The sequence below is a fragment of the Hylobates moloch genome, unplaced genomic scaffold, assembly GCF_009828535.3.
Source record: "Hylobates moloch isolate HMO894 unplaced genomic scaffold, HMol_V3 SCAFFOLD_2, whole genome shotgun sequence".
NCBI lineage: Eukaryota > Metazoa > Chordata > Mammalia > Primates > Hylobatidae > Hylobates > Hylobates moloch.
Window position 1 is genome coordinate 30,030,819 of NW_026652277.1, and position 14,479 is coordinate 30,045,297.

General features: G+C 41.5%; 1 protein-coding gene across 7 annotated transcripts in view; it reads right to left on the bottom strand.

Annotated features, from left to right (window-relative positions):
* Nucleotides 1–461: 461 nt before the first annotated feature.
* NFKB1 (nuclear factor kappa B subunit 1) overlaps nt 462–14,479 on the bottom strand; it is a 117,258-nt gene continuing 103,240 nt past the window's right edge. For 5 of the 7 annotated variants that reach the window (XM_058432630.1, XM_032177572.2, XM_032177496.2 and 2 more), the window contains 8 exons: nt 11,158–11,359; nt 10,539–10,708; nt 10,108–10,210; nt 7,147–7,271; nt 5,725–5,791; nt 5,224–5,396; nt 4,246–4,402; nt 462–1,339 (listed from right to left, as the gene is read on the bottom strand). In XM_058432630.1, the coding sequence (XP_058288613.1) occupies nt 1,179–1,339; nt 4,246–4,402; nt 5,224–5,396; nt 5,725–5,791; nt 7,147–7,271; nt 10,108–10,210; nt 10,539–10,708; nt 11,158–11,359 (1,158 nt within the window). In that variant the 3' untranslated portion in view covers nt 462–1,178. The remainder of the gene's footprint in view (nt 1,340–4,245; nt 4,403–5,223; nt 5,397–5,724; nt 5,792–7,146; nt 7,272–10,107; nt 10,211–10,538; nt 10,709–11,157; nt 11,360–14,479) is intronic. The other 2 variants (XM_058432627.1, XM_058432614.1) reach the window with 1 other exon arrangement.

Here is a 14,479-nt window from a genome sequence, read left to right on the forward strand (position 1 = left end):
AAAAAAATCAAAGTTAGACAGAGCTGGGTGTAAACTCAGAAGCAGCTTAGCTATGGTCAACTTTAAGCCTCAATTTCCTTCTCTGTAAGTTGGGTTGTTTTTCAAGATTAATGGCTCAATGTGTTGCGCAAAATTGTTCTGCATGGTTCCAAGCACCTTGTGCAGGCAAGGTTCTCGGGGAAACTGACTCTGAGTTGGCAATTTGTGTTATTTAAATGTTTTTCTGGAGTGCCTGCAAGATCAACAGCTATGGAAGGGTGAGAGAGTAAGCAGGACGGGCAGAGGGAGAAGTTGAGTGCAATGCAGCCTCCGCCACGCTAATGGGAACCCTGAAGCTTAAACAGCCCTTCAGTGTTGTCCCATGTTGGACAGGAATATGTGAATGTGATAACCAGGCTATGGAATGATCCCACGATTATAAGGAAGCATCTTAGAAAAGTATTTGCACAGATCAAACAAGGTGAGGTCATCAATTTGCTTTTCCTTTTATTATAAAAGTAAAATAAAAAATAGCATTTATAAATCCAACATTTTTTCCTTTAAAGTATTTGATCTAAAAAACATATTTACAATAGCAAAATGCAGAAAAGGGGGAAAATACCATTTTCAGCAATGATTGTAACCATGTTTAAATATTGACAAGTACGGTTTTTTTTTTTTTTTTGAAAATCAGAGAAATAACCACATTAGAAAAAGCAATATGCCTTTTTTTTTTTTTTTTAAATGGCACGTAAAGTGACTCTCATTTTAAAATATCCCTTTTCTTAACCCTTAATTTGAATGCAAAATGATGCTGTGGATGGTCAGAAGGAATGCCAGGTGGCGATCGTGATACCTTTAATGACAATAGGAACGTAGCAGAGGGACAACAGCAATGACAATAGAAAGCAGCTGTGATCCAGCAGCAGCTGGCAAAGCTTAGTAAGCAACCTCATCCCCAGATGCATCCGCTCAGCCAGTGCTGTGATTGCTAGATACTATCTGTAAGTGAACCAAACTAAAATTCATTTATGAACCAAGAAAGGAAGCCAAGTTGAAAAGGTCTCGAGTTAAATCGAGAATGATTCAGGCGGGCCGGCTCTCTGAGCACCTTCGGATGCGCTTCAGCTTCTGTCTTGTGGACAATGCAGTGGAATTTTAGGGCTTTGGTTTACACGGTGTGGGAAATTGTCGGCAGGCTAAATTTTGCCTTCTAGAGGTCCTTCCTGCCCATAATCATGGGGCATTTTGTTGAGAGTTAGCAGTGAGCCGCCACTGGTCAGAGACTCGGTAAAGCTGAGTTTGCGGAAGGACGTCTCCACGCCGCTGTCGCAGACACTGTCACTGTCTCGGAGCTCGTCTGAGGGGAGAAAACACAAATTCACTGGGGGAACGGTCGGGACCAGGCAAAGCCTTTGCTCTCATACACCTTATGCTCCAGACGGGCTCCAAGTTTGGCTCTAAAAAGCTCATGGACTATTCTGTGGACAATTCTTGCCCACTGGCTTCTGCCAGCCACACATCCCACCTATGCCACCCCCATTGTCACGACTGCTCACCGTGGTGGGAAGGGCAGAAGATACTGTGGGACATACTGTGAGGATGTTATTAGCCAAATGTCAGAATTAGCCAAATGCTTTCACATCTTCCTCCTGCAATCTAGTCTTGTGTTTATGAGAATCCTTTCTCAATTCTCTTGACTCACAGTGGACCTTTTTTTTCCCTTAGAAATCAGGTGTAGTTTTCCAACCACTGTATTATCTATTTCATAGCTGGGGAAACTGCTGAACCTCGGCAAAATAAATTGGTGACAGAAGCAAGAACTAAAAATGAGATCTCTCTCTGGGCCTCATATGCTATTACAGCATACATTGCCTTGAAAACATTTTTGGCAGCAAAAAAGTAAAATGATTTTGGTGAAAATGAGTCTATAGTGGAAAATCAGGTTGGATTCCCTTTGTTGATAAGTATCCTTAGGGATATGACCAAGACAAATTATTTCCTATACAGTGAGTAAGGAAACAGAAGTCTAATATACACTAATCAAAATGCTATCTTCTTATGTATCAAATTCCAATATTAGAATATTAAGACCTTAATGCCAGTGGCATGACTATCATCTTGGTATTGACTGATTTATTTAATCAACCAATCTTTATTTGGTGTCTATTATGTGCTACAAACTATGAGATATCCTAAAAATAACTACAAATTAAGGGCTTAATGCTTAGGTATTTACTTTTTAAAAATGTAAGTATTTGCTTTTTTTTTTTTAAATATCTGTGCAGACGGAGCACTGGGCCGTGACTCAGATCTGGGTTGTTTTCTGGCGGATAGATTATTCCTTTCTCAAGTGCACACAATGACGTCTGCCCTTGCTCCCCTGGGAAGGCCCCCTGGCAGGGTGAGATGGGTGCTGAAACTGAGTGGCAAGAAAGAGCCAGCCAATTAAGAGCTTTCAAGGGAATGGGAAGAGAACGGTCAAAAGGCTGGTCAGACTAGTGTGCCAGGGGAGCGGAGAAAACACTTGGGAATGGAAGGGCAGTGTGAAGGAAGAGCTTCCACAGCAATGTTTAAGAAAGCAAACGAGTAAAGCAGGGACACAGTTTTATCTTTAAAACCTCGAACATTGCTAGGCACACAGTGTATGCTTGATCAGGATTTGCTGAATGAATGACTGAATGAACTGAAGGGTATAACCCAGAAGTAACACAATGTCACTAATTTTTAAAAAGAATCACACCATCTGTTGGGCAGAGAGTGGACTGAAGGGAGGTGGACAGGAAGGAAACAAGGGGACTGAGTAGGAGCCATGCAAGAATCTAGGCAGGAAATGACGGCGGGCTGGACTAGGGCAGTGGTTGCAGACAGGATGACACTTGAAGGGTCGCATATGAAGTGATTAGTGCCAGAAAGGACTCCTGAGGAATTCTTGGATTTTCTCTTAACCTCCTGGAAGATGGCAGTGCTTCTGACAGATGTGGCCAGTATTGGGCTTGGGTGAGGTACCAAGCAGGGAGGGTTTAGGACTGACCCTGGAGGGCTGTGACTTTAAAAGGTGAGTGTGGAAGAGGCAGCCAGGGGAGTGTGCAGTGGAGGAGCCAGGAATGGAGACGGTCTGAAGTTGAAGGTAGGCATCAACCATGACATACTCTGCAAGTGGTCAAGGTGAAAAGGAAGTGACCAGATCTGGCAATGTGGAGGTGACCGGTCACTGTGAGGAGAGCAGGCCTGGTGGAGTGGTGGGGATGGGATCCCAACTGCAGGAGGCCAAGCAGAGGGTGGAAGGTGGCAAGCTGGAAAGAACAACTCTAAAAAATTCTTCTGAGGAGCTCTGCTATGTAGGGGAATAGAGCAATTGGACTGTAGCTAAATGGGATGTGGGATCAAGAGGGTGATTGTTTCGGTGTGTTTTGTTTTTAAAGATGAGGAAATCATGAAATGCTTGCTAGGTGACCTAGTCAGAGTGGGGAGGAGGAACGGCTAGTACAGGAGAGAGAGGTAAGAATTAACAGGAACAACAACCTAGTAAAGGTGAGGGGGCTAGACTCAGGGGAGAGGTGGCTCCTCAGCTGGGCAAAGAAATTTAACCCACCAAGCCCGGATGGAAGGCTGCCAATGTGGGCACAGGCACAGGTGGGCTGGCACTTGGTGCAAAGATGAGAGGGTTCTGGTTTCTTCTGTTTTCAACAGAGTGTGAAGCAAGGGTGTTGCATGAGTAAGGGGAGGGAAGGAGTGTTGGGTGTTTAGAAATATAAAGCATGGAATGGTCATTTACAGAGTGGGAGAATAAAATTGTAGGAAATATAGGATTACTGGGCTGGGTTGAGAGTCCATTTCATATGGTTGTGAGACTTTTGGTGGCATGACACGTAGTCCCATATATGGTAGGGAACAAGGTCAGTGTCATAAGCATGACAGAGGAGGCAAAGGAAGAAGGAGATGGTTCTCTCTTTAAGGTAAATATTATTTCTCTCATGTCTTAAATTTAATCACCCACATCATGTTGTTTTTAGTATTTATTGTATTATTTAGTGTTTACTAAGTAGTTCATATGTCAATGTGATTTTCCAAGGGTACGGCCCCCTCATCTGAATAGTACTATCAAGAGAGGCAGAGGGTGAGCCCAGGGGGTAGACAGACACACAGAGAAGTGTATCCAAAAGACGAGAAAGAAAACTGCCACACCATATCCAAAGACAGCTGAAGACACCAGCCTGGGGGAGCTGGAAAATATGTCCACTGTCTTTTGTCTTTTTTCTTTACCTATTTGCTGCCTTGTGGAGGCAGGCAAGAGAGGCAATGAGTGGGCCTGAGAGGTGGTCTTCACTGGGCTGGAGGCTGCCTGGATCACGTCAATCGCTTCGGTGTAGCCCATTTGTCTCAGGGCCTCCACCAGCTCTCTGACTGTCCCCCCAGAGACCTGTGAGAAAGAAAGGAAGGAGGAGCATGTTCTTGTGTTCGAGTCCCAGTGCAGGCTGTAAGCACTGACAGCCCACCCTTCCCTCTTCCATGCTGCCTCCTCCACTCAGGAGCCAGGAGGAAATGGAAAGGGCAGAGAAGAGCAACTAAAAAAATACAGTCTTCGAATCAAGTTTCCTGTTTCGGCTCAAAGACCACTCAGGAAATCACAGAGAAGTGGTTTGTAGTAAGCACAGAGAGAGACAGCGAGAGAAGCGCTGAGGCAGTGAAACTCTGCCTATAGTGACATCTACACCATCTCCCTCTGTAAGCTGAAGCTCTGAAATCCATGCACAAACAAAAGCTAACCATGAAATTTTCAATAGAAAACAACTTCACCCCATGCTTTTCTACATTTTACTTTTAGAAGAAAAAAAAAAATCACCGGGTAATGGCTCCACTAGGAGTCACCTCACAGAACATGACTCAATGCCCTGCCATGGGGTAAGGTATGTTCTTGGGGACATGAAGCTACACATGTTGACTACAGTCGATCGTTTGCTCAGGGCTGTTAAAGTTCTGTGAAAATCCTGACCCTCTACGTAGCATTTTCACAGGAAGTCTCCAGGTATTTGAAAACGGGGAAAATCTGAAAGTATCTGAAAACAGCATTCTCAGGAAGATGGGCTGCCAGCTTGGCCTGGGTCACCCTCCCAGGCCTTGGGCAATGACTGGTTTTCTTCTTCAGAGTTAAGGAACAGGCAAGGAGATTATGCCCTGGCCAGAGATGTTAACAGAGTGAAGTCAAATGAAAATTGCTAAATCTGTAAGGCAACGTGTTACCTCATAGTTGTCCATAAGTGTTTTGGAAGGAGCAGGACTCAGCCGGAAGGCATTATTAAGTATTCCCAGACCTAATTTCTGTGCCAGAGTAGCCCAGTTTTTGTCTGGATCAGGAATTTCTAGCAACTTATAGAGCTGCAGCTTCACATCTTCAGCCAGCTGTTTCATGTCTCCTGAAGGAAATGAAGAAGGAACACACTTGTTCTAACATGCCATAGACACTCTGGAGGGACTGATCATTGCTGCCTGGTTTGCCCTCCAACTCCCAGTGGAACCAACCAAGCTACTCTACTTGAAGGTCAAAGCCCAGCTGAGTGGAAGGCAGTATATATTTATAGTAGATTAAAACTGGATATTCTCCTTATCTACTTCTAGCATCTTTTGGTTCTGAAATAAGAAATGTACTTTTCACAGTAGACCCTGGATAATGCTGGTTCCTCCCTTTAAATGACAGTGTGGAGATAATAATGGTTAAGAGAATCTGGTTTTATCACAACCCACCTTGTGCTAGTAAATCATCAGATGTAAACTCTGGCTCATATGGTTTCCCATTTAATATGTCAAATACCTGTTGGCAAGAAAAACACCAGAAATCGTTATACATCAAAGGGACCACTAGGGCAGTCTGTTTCTTTATAATAAACAACTCAGCATGTCCTCCTTAGGAGGGCCTGGTACCCTAATGATGGAGGAATGGCAAGAGGAATCAGGACCACCCTCCAAGAATATGGTATCCTTTGGGGGAAGAACAGCTGTAGGGGCTCTGGTGCTGGGAAACTGTGCTTTGCACAAACTCTCTGAGCTGGGTCAGAATACCCAACCAAACTGCAGAGAGTCAGAGCTATAGCCTTTTGGAAGGAACAGGCAGTCCAGGCCACCATGTCAATCATCTCCTGCTCAGAGACCTAAGGCTAGCGAAGAGCTTACTCAGAGCTGTGAAGCTGTCTCCCCTCTTCCATAGTAATAAGCTTATGAGAGTGAATTGTATAAGCTTGCTTAAATTGAGATGTCTAGATGTTCACAAGGCTTGGTGTTAACCCTCTGGCAATACTGACATTTGAACCGAGGGTCCAGAAATGTCTTAGGCTAAAAGAAAAATTATTCCGTAGCTGCAGAGGCATTTGTGGTGTTCTCTGCAGTCACTCTGTTGCTGGCTGACCTGGGTAAGGAGAGCGTGGGGTCACTGAGTGCATCATCTTTTTGTGTTCTGTGGCAAGGCCTTCTGGGGAAATGAGGTGCTAACATAAAGGGAGAACCATGGAGTCTCTGCCAACGTCAGTGAGCTGGACACAAACAGGCTGTTGCAGGCAGATGAGCAGTTTTAGAAGTGGAGCAGCTTTCGCCTCTAGAAGAACTGATCTTGTCATGTTAGAGATCTTGCATGCTGCCCACCTCCTCCCTCTGGCTTTTCTTCCTGGGGCCAAATGACCTAGTAACTGCTTTATACCTTCAGATCTCAGCTCTGTGGAGTTTTGAGGAAGGCTTTAAATCTATTTACTCTGTTTATATTTGTTGAAATTCTAAGAAGAATTCTTAGTTTATTTTTACATCCTGAAATCACTTACCTAAGTTCGAAGCAAACAGTGACATTTATCCTAGCTTCAGAAATTGAGATGGTAACAATTCTGGTGTGAATTTGGAATGGGTAACTTTTATGTGAATTTTGTGTTTTTCTTCTAACCTTTTCTCACATCTCAACTCTGATCTGATTAGGCATACACTTTCGTACTTAGAACTCAGCTGACCTAGATCTTTCATGGATAGGGTTTTTCAAGATAAAAATGGTCTCTGACAAACAGACTTTCTTAAAAATAAAAGGCATGTTCTTTGGGGAATAAAGCACCAGGAAGACCATCTGTTCTTACATTCCTGAACCTCTGACTCCCTCAGGGACAGCCATTAGACAGATGGAGCGGCACTCACCTGCCAGCTGGTGGCCATATCTAGAGGCGTGGTTCCAGGCACAACTCCTTCATCCTCTCCTGCATTTTCCCAAGAGTCATCCAGGTCATAGAGAGGCTCAAAGTTCTCCACCAGGGGATCTGCTCCTGCGAAGTTAGATTACACAGCATTAGGTAAACCCAGATCTTGTCAATTTCCAACTGCCTGCAAAGGTCAGATTCCCAAAGGCAAAGCAATGTAGCAGCTTGAGGCAATCTCCTGGATAATTTTTAAATCATAAAACGTTTCTACTGGAATATCCAGAGAAATTATTTTAAAATTGTAATTTACTTTGATTGTTAAAGTGTCTTATGACACCTGAAATAGCCAAAGATACTATTGAAAAAAAAAAAGACTTCAAATACTCTTTCACATTTAACTCTACAGGATATTTCTCAACTGAATGATGCATCTTTAATCTTAGGGCTGATGGACAGCATGATTACAGCCACTAGGGTGCACCCTCAGGATTAGGGTCCTAACTGTTCAAATTTATGCATGACAGTGTGTATTTCTCAGCCCCTTTTCTTGGACACTCAAAAGAGCAAAGATGCTTGATGTCTAGTGACAGCACTGCCAGTTTCATTGCTGGGTACAGCAATGCCAGGGCTCTGATCTTTAAATAAACAAACCTGCTAGGATGTATAATTATTGAAATATTTTGGGAAATGTAGTCTGCTCTTTAGCATCCAGCAAAAACAAAAACAACAAACAAAACACCAAAGTAACTCAAAGACTAGAGCTAGAGTTACTTCTCAGAGGCTTAGATGATTTTTATGAGTGTTTAGCTTGATGTCTAATGGTGCCATTTTTGAGGGAGAAACTTGTTTTTATCGTGCTGGGAGAACATCAGATGGGTCAATATCAATAATAGAAGAGTACTTAATGGGAAACAAAGAAGGATCTTCATGCTGTTTCTTGATTTTATTCTCCCAGTTCTGGCCTGATCTATGAGGCAATAAATGTAATCCCACCATAAAAACCATGGAGAAATTAAGATGAACAATTTACAGGACCAAAGTGTGGAGGGATGAGCTATCTCTTAACTGACCCTCTTTTTTTTTTTTTTTTTTTTTTTTTTGAGATGGAGTCTTGCTCTGTTGCCCAGGCTGGAGTGCAATGGCGCAGTCTCAGCTCACTACAACCTCAGCCTCCAGGGCTCAAGTGACTTTCCTTCCTCAGCCTTCTGAGTAGCTGGGATTACAGGTGCATGCCACCATGCCCAGCTAATTTTTGTATTTTTAGTAGAGATGGGGTTTCGCCATGTTGGCCAGGTGAGTCTTGAACTGCCAGTCTCAGGTGATCCACCCACCTTGGCCTCCCAAAGTGCTGGGATTACAGGTATGAGCCACCACACTCGGACTTAACTGAGCATTTCCATGACATTAAGATTAGGACTTGGTTTTTCATCTGAGTTTCTTCATTTATATACCAGAGAAACTGTTACTTGCTTTTCCTTTCATGGGATTCTGAGAATTCAATATAAAGCATTTTTAAAAGGGTTATAGTTTCTTTCTTTTTCTTTTCTTTTCTTTTTTTTTTTTTTTTTGAGACAGGGTCTTATTCTATAGCTCAGGCTGGAGTGCAGTGGTGAAACTGTAGCTCACTGCACTCTTGAACTCCCAGGCTCAAGTGATACTCCTACCTCGGCCTCCAAACTAGCTGGGACTATAGGCGCGTGCCACCATGCCTGGCTACTTTTTAAAATTTTTAATGGAGATGAGGTCTTACAATGTTGCCCTGGTTGGTCTCACACTCCTAGTGCAAGTGATCCTCCCACCTCAGCCTCTCAAAGTGCTGGGATTACAGGCGTGAGCCATCACGTCTGGCTGGTTATAGCTTCTTGTTGGAAGGCATTTAATTAGTCAGTGTCTTCTAAAACTATTAATACCCACTGCAATCAGTGTTTCTTGTTCAAGAAAAAGCTCTATTTAACAAAAGAGAAAAGAAAAATATGGTGTCCCAAAGAAAAAGTTCCTATGTCTTTTGCTTTGTTTTCTTGAATTTACGAAGCATTTACCTTGTAAGTTAAAAAAAAAAAAAAAAAAGCCTCTAAAGTATATCAGATATGTCAGGGCAGGCTTCAGATGCTAATTTCATTACACATATTTTGAGGTTCTAAATATGCAAGGCACTGGACATTCAAAGATCATTTTCTATACTTCACAGGACTAGAGAATTAAATGGAATAACATCTGCAAACCTATGAGCAAAATAGGAGAGAGAAACATAGTAGAGAGAATAAAGTCTTGAAGTTCACACGGCCAAAGTGTGATTCATAGCTCTGTCACTTACTGGAACCCTGAAGTGGGATCTGGTAGTCTCTCTAGTCTGTTTCCTTGACTCTAAGATGGGGAATAATAATGGTATTTGTCACAAGGGGTGATTGGGCATTAAATGAGACTGTGCACATAAAGTGCATATCACAGTGCCTGGTACACGGAAAGGCCAATAAGTGCTAGCCATTTTTAGTGCCTTCCACATAATGGGTCTTATGGCCCATTTTCTTTTTCCTACACTTCAATTTCTAAGAGACATTTCTTTCAAAATGAAGTCTTTAAATGATTTCTTATACCAATAATCTTTTTCTTCTGGGGCCTTCTGATATGATCTGAGACTGACACCACTCAGAATTCTATAAGGAATCAAACTCTACTTTGAAAAGACCCTTTGTCATGGGAGTCAATCTAAACAATCAAACCCCAAACAAACAGATGAATCAGAAAGTAAAAACTAAAATGACTGTCAGGGTAAAGCCCAAGATTACTAGTCCAAACAGTGCCTTATGGCAGATAAAATGTGATTTGCCATATAATTTTTATTTACCCTTGTTTTTCAGCAGTAGGTCTGTGGCTTAAAGAAGGCCACATGGCTGCTCTATTGAAGTTGGGTTTGCATTCCTGGTAACATTTTTCATTAATGACCGCCAGATCGCCACCTTACCTGCTGCTTTGAGAAGAGCTGCCAGCCTGGTGGACCCTCTCCCAGCTGCTATATGCAGGGGTGTGGTTCCATCGTAGGTAGTACTGTCTACATGGGCATCACCCTACAATCCAGCCCACACAGGGAAGCGTTAGTGGAAGGTTCTTTTGCCCTTTTGTCCCTACCTCCCACTGTGCATGGCTCCTTGGGTCTATTACTAGCCCAATTGCTACTTTGGGCTGGCTCTGTCATTGAAGAAATCCCCAATTAGAGATGCCAAGCAAGGGGGTGGGGGGAATGTCTAAAGGTGCTACTCTGAAGCCCTCCATAAATGTTAAACAAATACAGCTGATTGTAAGGGAGGACAGCAGCTACTGACTTCATTCTTTGAAAAGATTTCCTTAAATTTCCCTCAGGAATTTACTGCAAAAGCAAATAACTGTGCCCTTCACCTCCAAGAGCAGGCAGCCTGCCAATGAGATGTTGTCGTGCTCCACAGCCAGATGCAGTGCTGTGCGCCCGGACTTCTGCTCCTGAGCATTGACGTCGGCCCCAGCGGCCACCAGCAGCAGCAAACATGGCAGGCTATTGCTCATCATGGCTAGATGAATGGCATTCAGACCTAGAGTCCAAGCAAAGGGACAGTCACAGGATGGGATGGCTAACTCACAAGATGGCCCTTGTGAAGCTGAAGGAAATGGCAAAAACTGAATCATGGGGAGGGACAGTAAAGGTACTATAAGTCTATTGTTCTGCTTTGAAGACCCACAGTCTCCTATTATGTTCTCAGGAGACACTGAACATAAATAAACATTCTCTGAATGAATGACGCTTTGTGTACTTCAAGATGAGTTTTTACTCAGGACTCTGCTTTTTCCTCTTACTAACTATTCCAAATCATCTTTAAAAAAATTAGCTTTGGTGAGCAACAGAAATGCCCAAAAGAGATGATGAACTCCAGGTGACTAAGGAAAGCACTTTTGGGTGCAAATCAAATAACACGTTTATCAAATACCTAGTAGATATTTAGAAGGCGGAGAGTTACACCAATGATGTGTGATTGTCTCTTACCGTCCCCGTTGGGGTGGTCAAGAAGTAGTGCTGCCTTTTTGTGCTTGAGTAAGATACTGAGAACTTTATCATGTCCTTCTTTGGCAGCTAGGTGCAAAACAGAGTTACCCAAGCGGTCCAGAAGGCTCAGGTCGGCCCCAGCCCTCAGCAAATCCTCCACCACATCTTCCTGCTTAGTGATCACTGCCAAGTGCAAGGGCGTCTGGAAAGTGAAAGGGCAGGAGATTTCACTGGTCAGCAGTGAACACTTACTTACAACTCACAGCTTGGTAGCTGTCATTGCAATAGGTGGGGCCATACTGCAGGAATATTTCTCATTCCCAGATTAACTCCTGACCTTGGCACCCAAGTTATCCTGTTCCATACCATATGCTAATGAAGTACATATACTGTACTAACACTTAGCCATTCAATAATTCATGTTTTAAAATTCTTATTTATTTTAAATGTAATTGACAAATAGTAATTGTATATATTTGAGGTACAATGTGATGTTTTAATCTAAGTTTGCAACATAAAATGATTAAATCAGGCTAAGTTACAAATCCATCACTTCATATACTTACAATTTTTTCTGTGGTGGGTTATTTTCATATTTACAAGTCTTAATAGCTTCTTGTTTCTCACTACAACCCACTGATTGTTGATTTTGAGCACACCTAGTAGTAAATTTAGTTTTCTTAAATTTCTGGTAGGAGTTATCTTCAGCTGATAATTTTATATTAACAAATCAAATTAAGGCTATGTTTTCACTGAAGAAATTTAAATAAAGCACTCAATAGAAACCAATTAACAAAAGTGCCATGATTCTATGCTGACATAGAAACTAAATTTACTAAATTAAAAAATACCGTCCCATGAACTGGCTCCTGAGACCAGTCAATATAGCTTTCCTATACCCATTTCATAAAGGTATTATAAGATTCTAAATAACATAACCAGGATAATACAAGTATCTCACCAAGGGGGCTCAGATGAATAAAAAAGGTGAGCTGCTGATACCTAATAGGTACTTAAATAGTCCATTTGACTATCCTGCCCACAAGGTATTACTTCGGTGAATGCAAATAAGATGTTTTGCAAACGGTGTGTTTTCAAAAATGAGTAAGACAAATACAATCACAAACGTATCTTTCAAAGAAATGAGTTCACTGACAGAGAACAGCAATGTGTCTTTACACAAATCAGTTTATTTCACAGGAGTCTAACTATGACATCCAGCCAGTCTTGTGACAATCTGCCTAAAATTCTCTTTTCATTGAGCAGTTACTGGCTACAGCAGCAGGTGAGCCACCAACCTCCTAGCTGTGTAGGTGACCACAGCACATGAGAAGTGGCAGGATGAATGACGGAAGGGTCATCTAAATCTCAACTACAGTGATTATTTAATATATCAGACCAAGAACCTTTTTTTTTTTTTTTTTGCCAAATTATTACTCGCCCTTATTTCTTTCATTTTCTAGGACTATCACCCTGGCCTGAAATGAAGTGATGTCCTCAAAACTTTAGATATTGTTGCCAAGAGCTTCTTCTCAAAAATAAGTCAATAGAAACTGTGTTTACGAATCTGTGTTTTCTGAAATGCTACTTGGGGAGATGGGAAAAGGAAAGAGAATGAGATTGTGAAAAAAAGGATCTGAAATTATAAGATAGTATACCATTCAGGAATTAGAAATTATCTGTAGCTTGAATTTAATTAAAAAATATGAGTCAGAGAGGTTTTTTTAAAAATATTTTCTTCCACAGTCCAATCAATGGTTTTCCATGATATAAAGCTTCTAGATCTTAAATCCAAGGATTATATCTTAAACAATTATACCTTCATGCTATGGCTGTGGGCATGGGGACTTACACAGACATTCTGGAAAGCCAAATATACAAATGTCCCAGCAACCCAACTCTTGCAGATGTATCTGGGTGAAATTCTGACACAAATCCACAAGAGGACATAAGTGGGGACAGTCACTGCAGTATTATCTACTGAGGTAGGAAGTTAGAAGTTGGTTAAATGTCTACTACTAGGAAACAAGGATGTTACAGGTGGAAGACCCATACTAGATTCTCTTCAGGAGCTGAAACAACAAACTAGCTGTATATAGAACTGTGTGGATAAGCATTGAAGGCAGAAATACAGTAACATGTAGCACAATGCCACTTACGCATTTAAAAAATATATGCACAAAGAACTATACAGATACACACAAGCGTGTGTAAAACTGGTGAAATCTGATTAAGATCTGTGGATTGTACCAATGTCAATTTCCAGGTTTTGACACTGTTCTGAAGTTATGCAGGATGTTACCACTGGGGGAAACTGGGTGAAGAGACCTCTGGTTTCCTTGCAGTAAATACTAGGACCTCCTAGTATGTTTTTGTAACCGCCTTTGAATCTATAATTAAATTAAATTAAAAAAAATTATAAGGTTAATGCAAGGCAAGAGAAGTACATTTAACATAATGTGGATTGTATGTAAGAGTATATGAAAATATCTATGTATTTCAAGTATATGCACATTTGTATCCAATACTTGAAAAACTACCTACAAACACAACAGTGACATTTGTGCTAGCAGACCTGGGCATTGTCAGGGTGGGCAACTTTGATTTTCCAATGTAGATTCTTCTGTACCATTTTTAAGACTATGAATATACATGATATTTATAATAATTAAAAACATAAAATAAAAATACATAAACCCCTCCAATAATGTTTTATGGGAACATACACAAATAAAACAATCCATACCAAACACAATAGAGTGGTTGTCTATGTTGAGGGAAGGAGAATGAGAGAGGAGAAAAAGGCTTAAAGAGAATATTTTCATAAAAAATCCTAACTCTGTGCACTTGGACTATTTTGAGTGTGTTTCTAGAGGGTGGGTGGGGAGAGGAATTTGATCATGACAGATGGTCACAGAAATGTACTAAGATTAGTGAAAGGTATTTGGGAAGAATGCTTAAGATAACTGTCAAATAATCCAAATTATTTAGAGAAATGTATCATTTTCCATTAAGAATAGTTACTAGAGAACCTTTACAACAGATAATCAAGAGTTCAAATCTTAACAGTTTCTAATTCTCAAATCAAAGTTGCCACTGGGTGCGTGTTTGACACCTAGAAGGCAAACTAGGGAAGCCAGAATCACTGCCCATTAATGAGACTGGTGGTAAGGTGGGGGAAAATGGACGTATAGTCTTCTGAGAGTCCCCAAATCAGAAGGGATAGAAGTATCAGTGGTGGTGGTTTCAGGGTTTTTGTCTCTAACACACTGGAAAGTCTCAACATATGTAACCAAATGATACAGTAAAGAGTTTAGGATAC